Consider the following 11,439-nt stretch of genomic DNA (forward strand, 5'->3'; position numbering starts at 1 on the left):
CTCACACAATAATCTTTCAGACGATTTATCTAGCTTTGGTGATATGTTAAGCTTGATATTTGTTGATGTATCATACAACCAATTAAAGGGTTCACTTCCAAACATCCCAGTCTTCCGTATTGGTACAATTGAAACATTGAGAAATAATCAAGACTTGTGTGGAAATGTCTCTGGCTTGGAACCATGCCCAAAAGCAAGTAAAAAATCTCAAAATCATAAGACTAACAAAGTCATATTGGTATTGTTACCCATTGGTTTGGGTACTTTAATACTGGCATTATTTGCCTTTGGAGTCTCATATCGTCTTTGTCGAAGCTCAAAGACAAAAGAACACCAGGATGCAAAACCACCGGGCCAAAATCTATTTGTGATATGAAGTTTTGATGGAAAAATGGTGTATGAGAACATAGTTGAAGCCACATAAGAGTTTGACAATAAACATCTCATTGGAGTTGGAGGACAAGGAAGTGTTTACAAAGAAGAATTGCACATAGGTCAAATTGTTCCTATCAAGAAACTCCATTTGTCCAAAATGGAGAAATGTCCTATATTAAAGCTTTCACAAGTGAAATTCAAGCTTTGGTAGAAATTCGACATCATAACATTGTGAAGTTATATGGGTTTTGTTCTCATTCACAATTCTTATTTTTGGTGTATGAGTTATTGGAAAAGGGAAGCATGAATAAGATTTTAAAAGATAATGAACAAGCAATTGCATTCGATTGGAATTGGAGGATCAATGCCAATAAAGGTGTAACAAGTGCGTTATGCTATATGCATCATGACTGTTCACCTCCAATTGTTCATCAAGATATATCAAGCAAGAATGTTCTTTTTGGATTTGGAGTATGTGTTTCATGCTTCAGATTTTGGAACAGCCAAGCTTGTTAGTCCTAATTCAACCAATTCGACCTCATTTGTTGGCACTTTTGGATATGCTGCTCCAGGTTAATTCCTTTTCTCTTTTATACGGAGCTTCGAGGATATAAAGATTTTGTAGGTTTTCTTTGATATATCAAAGAAAACTATATAGTTTTCTACCAAAAAATTACGTAATATTGTTATCAAATATCAACATTTCATGTTCATTTTAGGAATGTTATTTAATACATGATAAAGGAGCTTGCAATGTCGAAGTCATCTTCATTGCATTATATCCACATGTTCAAGTATATATAGTTGAAAGATTGAATTTATCAAATATGCTTGAGTTCTACTTTTTTTCCCCAAATTTGCATTGTAATTTTTTTACCTGTTTTATATTGCATGCCATTTAATTTTGTTGTGTTTTAACTTCGGATTCATACCATATTATATGCTTACACATCAATTAGTTATCATTTAAATGACAGTGACCATTTAATTTTTTTGGGTCAAGATGAATTGAGTTTTACAGTGACATACATACTATTCCTAAATCAGATAAGCTAAATTCTAGATAATTTACAACCTACTTCAAAGTATTATGCCTTGAATCATTCGTATGAGTAGAAAAACTACAAGTAGAACTCAAAGTTACAGAACTGCCTTCTATTCTATAGCAGCTTTTCTAGAGTAGAAGCTTCACTCCTTCAAGGCCTCAACACTACAGTAAGCCAGTCGCATATAATTGGGATATCTAGGGATGCCTTAAGTAAAGAATCTCCAATAACCTATGACTAACACAAACTATACTTTTAAGGAAGTGTTGCACTCCAATTTTTAATCCCATTGAAGTGACTAAGTTTGAGTACTCCCCTGCATTTCTACTTCCTTAAAAATGTGCGCTTACTCATGTTCATGATTTTCTTTTTGAAGATACTTCGTGTTTATTATCTTTGTTCCAACTATAAATTGATTAACTATTTTCAACTTAATCTGTCAAGTTTTTGTTTAAAAAAAGATGTTCCCAAAACATGATGTATTAATTATATCTAAATAAATGGTCCTGAATGGATACATCTTAATGCTTTTCTGGTTTTTTTTCTCCTTCAACCTCACATACATCTTGATGATTGGGGACTAATGAACTGTGTAAATAGGCATCATATTTAATACCATAAACTTGTACACAAACATATTTTACAGTGTACTTACACTCCAGCAAATCTAAACCAAGAGTCTTTGATATGTGCATGGAAGATATTATAAGTAGAAACGAAATAAATCACACCAGCCACATTTTCCATAAGTTCAATTGCATGTCCAAGAACATAAGTTTTGAACTGATAAATTATATAAATTAATAAGATAGGTATAAATTTTGTAGTGGCAGCAGAAATAGGAGCATCTTTGTTGTGAGTACCCAGTTTTAGGCTAAACTGGGCACTAGTTTTCAGCCTTTGCTTCAATTTTTCATTATTTTGACTTGAAAGGAATGGCCCTGAGCACTATCTGATGGTATAAAGCTGCAAGTGCTGCCCCAATAAAAGGCCCTACCCAGAAGATCCACTGCACCAAAATAAAATCAGTTGCATAAGTTCACTAGAATGGTTTAACTTATTTTCTAGTTGTACAATTGATAAATTTAACTTGGACATTTAATGAAATTAAGAAACAGTAAATAAATAGAAATAAAAAAAAGTCTACACAAATTTAAGGAAGAATTCTTTCTCACATGGTTATCCCAAGCTTGGTCCTTGTTGTATACAAGGGCTGCACCTAAACTTCTAGCAGGGTTGATGCCAGTCCCAGTGATAGGAATTGTAGCTAAATGCACCAGAAAGACCGCAAAACCGATAGGCAATGGTGCCAAAATCTAACATATTCATTTATGTATGATTAGATTATCATATTGATACAGTAAAAAATGTTAATAACACACTTTCTAATATAATCTTTTGAACACTTTTATCATTGATTAAATTTATTGAAAATCACAAAACTTTGTAGGTCACGCTTCCTATTTAATAATACTCTCTACTCATAATTTTGTATTTTCCAATAAATTTCCTCCAACAGATAGTAGAAATGTATAAAAAGAAGTGTGTCAGACACACTGTTTTTAGCTTAAAGATATAATTGATATAATTGAATAGAAAAATGCATATCAAGAAAGTGTTTGCTCACAGGAACATGCGAGTCTCTAGCATTTCGTTTGGCATCTGTGGCAGAGAAAACAGTGTAAACAAGAATAAATGTGCCAACAATCTCTGCTCCAAGGCCATCACCTTTGGAGTATCCTTTACTGAGAGTGTTGGCACCACCACCAAGCCTCTCATATTGGTTTGATTGGAATCCCTTGACCACAGCAGCACCACATATAGCTCCCAAGCACTGCATGATCATGTAGAACACTGTCCTAGTGAGAGATAACTTGCGTGCCAAAAACAGCCCAAATGTCACAGCTGGGTTAATGTGACCCCCTGCATTCACAAAACCCACTCAAACAATTAGACAGAAACTATTTGTCCATAATAAAAACTTCGTACCCCATTGCCCAGAGGCTCTTCGCTATGCGAAAGTATGGGGGAGGGATGTTGTACGCAGCCTTACCCTTGCATATGCAAAGAGGCTGTTTCCGGATTCGAACCCATGACCAACAAGTCACCAAGGCACAACTTTACCGCTGCACCAGGGCTCGCCCTCTTCAAACTATTTGTCCATAATAATTTACTAAAAACAAGGCCATATACTCAAAGAAGTATTAAGTGCTAAGCTGGCTTCCATTTCTATATTTTTTATTTCATAAATATTTTAACTATTAATGCAGACATTCTAAGTCTATCTACTTTGCATGATGCATCTTATTAACATAAAATTTTGTTGATAAAACAAAATTGTTGAATATACACCATTAGTTTGTCACACTAACATTGGACTCAAATCACCGCTCCCTGAATTGTGTTTCCCATTTCTGTTCCACACAGATTAATATTCTAAATGAAATGTAACTTTTTTATTGGTGGAAAAGGAACGCATTTAAGATACAGGTGATTTTGATGCTCTAAGATTAGGATGTATCAAAAAATTTGCAATCTTTATATTGACAGTTTAATTTTTAAGTAAAAACTATATTAACAAAGGCAAATGGAACATCTTTTTTTTTATTAATGTATGACATTCTTTTCTTTTTTTTTGTTTATTGTGAAGACTAGTTCTGTCAAAATTAAAAAATCTGGCTATGTTGCATTTGCCTAACCTGAGATACCAGCAGTACAATAGACAAGGGCAAAGATCATTCCACCAAATGACCAAGCAATGCCTTGGACACCAACAGTGGAGCACTTGCTGGGAGATTTTGCAACACCCATCACAGTCAAAACAGTGACATAAAGAAACAAGAAAGTGGCCACAAATTCTGCTATGCCTGCTCTGTAGAAAGACCATGATGTTAACTCTCTAGGCTCAAACAATGGAGCTGGTGGTGCCTCTCTGTAGTCTTTGGCATCTTGTGTCTGTGCAGCTGTTCCTATTGGTTGCCTCTCTCCATACCTATTGGCTCCTACTCTTACATCCTCATCTCTTCCCTCCATTTTCAATGCAAGTTTAACTTCAATGTGAATGTGACTATGTGGTAATCTTAGGCTTTTTGGAAGTGGTTTTGGTAAGTAACAAGTGAATGCATAATATATGGTATTATGGTCATGAGGGATTATATTTATATATGAAGCTATAGGGAGGGTGTTTGTGAAGTGAGCCTTTGGGGAGCTTTCTAGTTTGGTCACTTGTGAGTAAATTGAAAGGATGCGAAATTGTTAATTGTGGTGACACCTTGTCTAATTATAGTGATATTGAAAGTTCACTTGTCTTGTTTGTTTCTTTTCTTGAGAGCATCACTTTGCTTCTTTGCCATTCCTTTTACTCTTCACTTTCAAAGCAAGTTCTCAAAACTTGCTCAAGAAATTATTATAGCAAGGTAAATGATAAAGAGAACCACTTGCACATTGAGATGTGTCTGTCAATAAAAGTCTGTGGCACCATAATAGTTCCTCCACGCGTTGCTGTTATATAGGCTTGGTTTAAGAAATATGCATCAGAGGGAAGAGTAGAATTAGTTAAATTAAGCATTATTAGAGAACAGATTTAGTCGTCTGTTTTCTTTTCTCTTAAGAAATTAGTTCTCCAAAAATTTAATATTATTGGGAAAAACCAAGTCTCACACATCTATTAGAAATAAAATCAAAATAGATGTGTTAACTTTTGAGGTTGAATTAAGTCTAAACTCAACTTAAGAATCTAAGAAATAGATTTGTAGTTCTTTCATCTCAAAAGCAACAAGATGAGTTTTAAATTTTCAACCCAAATTAAATGTAATGTTTTTTAGTTCGATCCAATCATGGTGTGATTCAAATTTTTTGGCCCGATCCACCATAACCTACCACTCATATAATCCAGCCAGGTTGCTTGTTTTACGTGCTGGACGTGGATCAACTTAAAGTATACTTCTGCGTCATTTTAGATTTTTGGGGGTGGATTTGTTAGAAAACGTTGATCCTAAACTGAGATCCAAACACATTATATATTTATAAAAAAAAATGTAGATTTAGTCTCATATCAAATACTAAAAACATGCTTCAGATAATTTCAACATCCAAAAACACATTTAAACCTTGAATGTATAACCAGAGTTCATTCTGTTTTAGTAAAATCGTATAGTGTCTGTGTCGGGCCCACACTGCAGCACCTTACTTAGATTGAAGTGAGGGTAAATCATAGTTACCTGATAATATAAGGTTAGTCTGGTGGTTGGAAAGGAAGCTTAAGGATGAACCAGGGGAAAAAATTATTGATTTGAATCCTTCTAACAAACATTTCTAGCAAAAAATAATAAATTAATATTTGTTAATAAAAAATATAATTACTTGACAGTAAGTGAACTGAACTCCATATAATGCCTCATAATAAGTGGACCACAGATACTGGCCAGTTTTGCCCACTACGCTTTTTGGGCTTTTGTTACGAACCAGTCCGGAACATCTATACCATTATATCATGATTTTCACTTTCAATGCTATTAAGTTCATGGAACATGTGCAAGAACTAATTATTGATCGCTAAGTACAAATGATAACATGCACCAATATTTAATTCTATAGTGAAAGTTATTAAATTTTATAGTGCAGCAAAGACATCCAAAAGGTCCCTTTAAAAACCAGTTTATAAGGGGTGGTTTATCCCGTTATATAAGCACTTATCAAGTTTGCTAAACATCCGATGTGGGACTATTCTCAACAAAAGTCAAGACCATATTGGCGTTGTAAATTTCTAATAGTTCAACGAGATACGAGTGCGCTGGCACAACATTGGTCTAAATTTGTAGCATAGGGAATACTTATGAAATAACTTATAGAAGTTGAGTTTGAGAGCTTAAAAAGATAATTACAAGTAACCATTGAACAAAACTTAAGGGTTAGGATTGGCGCGCCAGAAGAAATAGGAAAAATGAGCAACCATACACAACTTCACTTTAAGGAACATGATCATTTTGAAGGAACAAAATGGCGCAACGAGAAAAAACAAGCAAAAAGAAAACCACAAGTATTTGAAACAGAGGGAGTGCAGATGAATAATTAGCGCGCACAGGAGTGTAAATGAGTCAAATGAGGCTATATTTTTCCTCGAACAAGCTTAATTTATTTCCAAATTTAAGACTTAAGTTATTTTTTTAGGTTATTTACTTGACATATATAAACCTTTTATTGGGGTCTAACCACTTTTGGAAGTTTATATTAAAGTCTAATGGTCATACGTTAATAATGCTAATAATGTAAGTTAATGTAAAATAATTTGCACAATCATAAAAAACTATAATTGATATGATTGTTAAGGTAGCTATTGCAAAATCAATAGACTTATCATTAATAATTTAACCACTTTTTTTACTGTTGAATACTTTCCAAATTTAACGTGATGTTTTTTTTTTTTACACACTCTTAAATCTTGTGAACCTAGCACACTTTCATTAGGCCAATCCTTTGGAAAACTTGGGGATATACTTAGTCTACATTGTAAAATTGTAGTGTTAAAGGACATTGAATATATTGAGTTAATAAAAATATTCGGTGTCTTGCACAAATTAATTTGATAAGAAATGTTATTTGGTCCTTTAAATATATAAAAGTCTAGTTTTAATCTTTCTACATATATGACGTGAAACCGTTAGACTACATCAGAGTACACGTAACACCATTATCACACATGGCAGCCGTGAATGACCTGTCATTTCCATTCACTCAAATTTATAGTTTTAAAGAGACCGACAAATGTTGAAGAACGTTCCAATTATAGTCCTGGCCAATTTGAAGCCCATACTTTAGGGGGCTGCTATTGGTCCGGATGCCATTGTTGTTGACCCTGTCAGCATGGGTGAAATTTATTCTTTTTTTTTTAAAATACTCTTTTCCTAAAATTATGGTTTCATTGTATAATTATGTAAAGATTCACAATAAAAACGTGATCCTATTGTAGGACAAGGGGTGGACAAGGGGTGTGAATAAAATATAAAATGAAAATATGTTTACATTTTAGGTTTTACACGTGAAAATGCATGTTTGTTTTATAGTTTGTACGCATATCTTGTACTATAACCAAAATATATTTTTTGTTGTTGATTTTGTATAAAACTCTCATACTACAATAAAAATGTATTTTTGTAGTCATATTCAAAGTGTATACAAAACATTCAACAAAAATATATCTTCATGTACATAATCTGAAATGAAACATGATTTCATATTAGATTTTGTATACAGAAACATACTTGGTTAAATATTTATTTTGACTTAACAAAAAACACAATGAAAAATCACGATTCCATTAAACTTAAAACACATGGGTGGTGCCAATTATGAGAGAAAAGAAGAAAGAATATTTTTGTCTTTTCACGCATATGGTAGGGCCAATAGCAATTCCTCTACTAAAGCAACCTTAGTTTTTTTTATTATAACTTCATACTATGTCACCTTATTTTCCGAGTTCCATCACTCATTTGCATCCCATTCTTCTTCACTACAACCCCCATCAAGGTCTCGTGGTAAAGTGTTCCAAAATTCATGTTACAAAGTCACAAATTGAGAGAAATTTGGAGCAAAATATACATTACAAATTGCTCAATTCATAATTGAATTAGAATACTTATGGAATAACTGATCCATAATTCTTCTAAAATAAAATTATATATTGGGAAATTCATAATGTATATTGTTATGAATGGCTCAATTCATAATTTTATTAGAAGAATTACAAATGACTTATCCATAGGTCTTCTAATACAATTACCGAATATTAAGCAATCCATAACAAAATATAAATAACGGATTGATAAATGTAAATGTATTAGAAGAATTACATATTAATCATTCCATAATTGTATTTGTGGTGCCTTCTCTGACGGTACTTAGGTCACTAGTGAACAATGGCGAAAGGCAAAATGAGTACTAGCTTAGACACTCAAGCTTAGATGATGCAAGGGAAAACCAATCAAGGGATGGGCACGAGCTTGGAGGGCACAAGGGTTCCACAAGCTTGCAAAAAGATAGAGAAGACGACGCAACACAATCAAGGGAATGAGGGTGCACAACACAACAGAGAAAAGAAGGCAATGGGGTGCTAGGGTTGGCTGAGAGAGAGGAAGGTGTGCAGTATAGGGAATGAAGGGCATTTAAGTCCATTCGGGGTGTTAAATTTTAATTATGGCTTGCACCAAGTAAAAAATTGAGTGCATTAAGTAATTGTTCTCATGATGGACTGGCCCAGCGTAACATATTGGGCCTGCGCTTTGCCTATAATATTTCTTTTTATAGCTGGTTTTTTTTTTCATGAAGATATGCCAAGAGTTATGAAAAGAAATATTTTATAGTTGCACTCTTTTGCCTTCATCTGATTACTACAAAGGTAGATCGATCTTAGATTACATGGTTGCATTGCAATTTACATGGTTTTGAATTACATGTTTAAGTTGGCCGACGCAAAATGCAATTACCAAATGTTAGGGACAGGTTACGTGATGTAATCCACTATTTAAATCCATGTTCATTATTTGTGATCACATAAAAAATTCCTTCCTAATTGTGTAAGGCAATTAAATTTATGCATAAAAAAATGAGTTGTTAAGATTTGGTAAGGAAAAAAAATGGTGAGTTGAGCACGATCATTCAGTGAATCAGTGTTTTTGGACTTGACTCCATGATAAGATTCGTATGCATGAGATTGCTATTATTGATTTGAATCAAAATAATTTATAAATACAATTCATTTAAATTAACATTAAAACAAAAAAAACCGGTACTTTTGCAATATTTACTCCCCTTCCCTTTAAAAGCAAAAACACCTAGCACATGCATAGTAATTTTTTCCAAATTTTAAATTATTCTGTTTTCAATTTAGAAGTCTCAAATTCTAAAATTTGAATCTATCATATGGCTGCTTCTTAATAAAAATAGATGCTAGTGCGTTGCAAGCTAGGCCATTGGCATTACTATGTTATGTCTAAGTCTCCATGATCTTTACATTTGTGGAATGTTGGCAGAATATTCCTTTGCGAAAAGATTTAAATATAAATGAGAAAACAATAAAGCATGTTTGAGAAAATATAAAAAGGACAAAGGATAATACCAACTTATTTCATAATCAAAGTTATATTTCGTTAATTTTTCCTAGCCCTCATGTGTTTCTCATATGACCCTTTCCGTTGGGGATTATATAATTAAAGGACAATGGAAATGCATAGAAGATGCAAATTAAATCCTTCGAATGCAATAAAGTGCAGTGTTGACTTCTATTTCGAATATCTTATATTTAATTTATGCAACCAAATTCTCGTTGCGGCTACTTGTCTGCTTGTTGATGTATGCCACGATATGTGCAATCCACTCGTGCAATTGAAAGAGGAGAGGAGGCAAACGATGGTGGGAAGACATTGAGAGCGAAATTGGAAGGAGAAGGGAACAATCTCACTTGAGCATTCAGAGAGCTTCCAATCATCTTTTAGAGAAAAAAAAACCCTAAGCTTTTCACAAAAGAGAAACACTATATATTTTTTGAATCTTTAAATCTGACAATTGATTTGATATCATTTGAAATCAAATTCCACATTTGAAACTCATTACGAAAAAAATGAATAGGCATATATATAGAAATCAAACATTATGGTTAGAATTCGTTAAAAGTGATATTAATTTAGATTTATTTTATAAAACAAATCATTTGGCAAAAGTAAAAAGCTCAATGTATATAATGAAATTTCTCATTAATTTAATTTCCATTAAATTTGATTAATTTTTTTCTTTTGTATGTATATATCAAGAGCACTCCCTAATTAACAAGCAGGACGTACTAAACTCTTGCAAAATATAAAGACCGTCGGAATAGAATTTGCTTTTGTTAATTAATGGTCTTTCCCATTGATCATGACAAATCAAATTTGATATCATTTATACAAAATAATTAAATAAAATTTATGATTTTAAGAATTAAATCATTTCCTCTTTTTAACATTTTGAATTCAACTTTGATTTATAAATCACATCAAATATTTTATGAAGACATTAAAAAGATCATTTTTTGACATTCCAGACACAAATGTTTTCTCTTTTTCTTTTCTTTCTTACTGTTTTCTACTCATGACCTGTGCTTTATTGCCAAGTTGGATGACGTGCATCAGCTTTTAATTATCTTTGGAAAATGAAGGTAGCTTTGTCATTATTTTAATTATTTCCCTTTTGCCTTTTCTCTTATCTTGCTCCTTGTTAAGGGTTTGTGCATGAGACAAGAGAGTGTTTGATTACCCATCGAAGGTTGACTGCGGGTGTAGAAAATTCACCAACCTTCCATTAGATGATGCTTTCATGTTGCCAAGCACTTTAATTGCAAACATGACATTGGTGTGCAATATGGGAGTTAGGAAATCTGCAATGAGTTAATATCTTTTGCCACTAAGATAGGTAGCATCTTTGGACACAGCATCATCAGATAGTGCCCTAGTCACACAAGCATAAAGCAACAAGAAAAGGTTAAGATGATCGAATGAGTTTAAAGCCTGCTATAGCAAACTGGGTAAAATAAAAGAACATGGAATCATAGCCCAAGCGCATGTGAAAAGTAAAGCTAAGATTCAAGTTTTAAAGAGGAAATGAAAAGTGCATTCCATCGTTTTATTAAATGGATTATTATTGCTTTCTGCTGTATACACTAAAATACAAATAATTTTGTCCAACTTTAAGAAGCTTCAATGAATCGAAACTAAAATTAAGTTCAGTTGTGCAAAATTGTGGTGATACATCATTATGATGTAATCACTTATCACATACAAAAAAATATTATTGCCAGTTATATAGAAGCTGAACTTTGATATGTCATAATATAAATATTTCAACATATATAGACTCAATTTTCTGTGGAAAATAACAATTTGATGACATATGTTTTTGTGAAATAGTCAAAATGAAATCATAGTTAATTATGTCAAATTCTTCATTTCTAATCATAGTTAATTGTTCAAGAGGTTATATTTAAATCAGA

At 32.8% G+C, this 11,439-nt stretch overlaps 1 protein-coding gene across 1 annotated transcript; it reads right to left on the reverse strand.

Annotated features, from left to right (window-relative positions):
* Nucleotides 1-1,885: 1,885 nt before the first annotated feature.
* On the reverse strand, nucleotides 1,886-4,568 carry PIP1-2 (aquaporin PIP1-2). Its single transcript, XM_003552183.5, has 4 exons — nucleotides 4,121-4,568; nucleotides 3,049-3,344; nucleotides 2,597-2,737; nucleotides 1,886-2,430 (listed from the first exon to the last, which is right to left on the reverse strand). Exons 1-4 carry the CDS (start codon nucleotides 4,452-4,454, stop codon nucleotides 2,338-2,340), a joined length of 864 nt encoding a protein of 287 aa, XP_003552231.1. The 5' UTR covers nucleotides 4,455-4,568; the 3' UTR covers nucleotides 1,886-2,337.
* Between the last annotated feature and the right edge of the window lie 6,871 nt (nucleotides 4,569-11,439).

This window comes from Glycine max, chromosome 18, assembly GCF_000004515.6.
Source record: "Glycine max cultivar Williams 82 chromosome 18, Glycine_max_v4.0, whole genome shotgun sequence".
NCBI classification, from domain to species: Eukaryota; Viridiplantae; Streptophyta; class Magnoliopsida; order Fabales; family Fabaceae; genus Glycine; species Glycine max.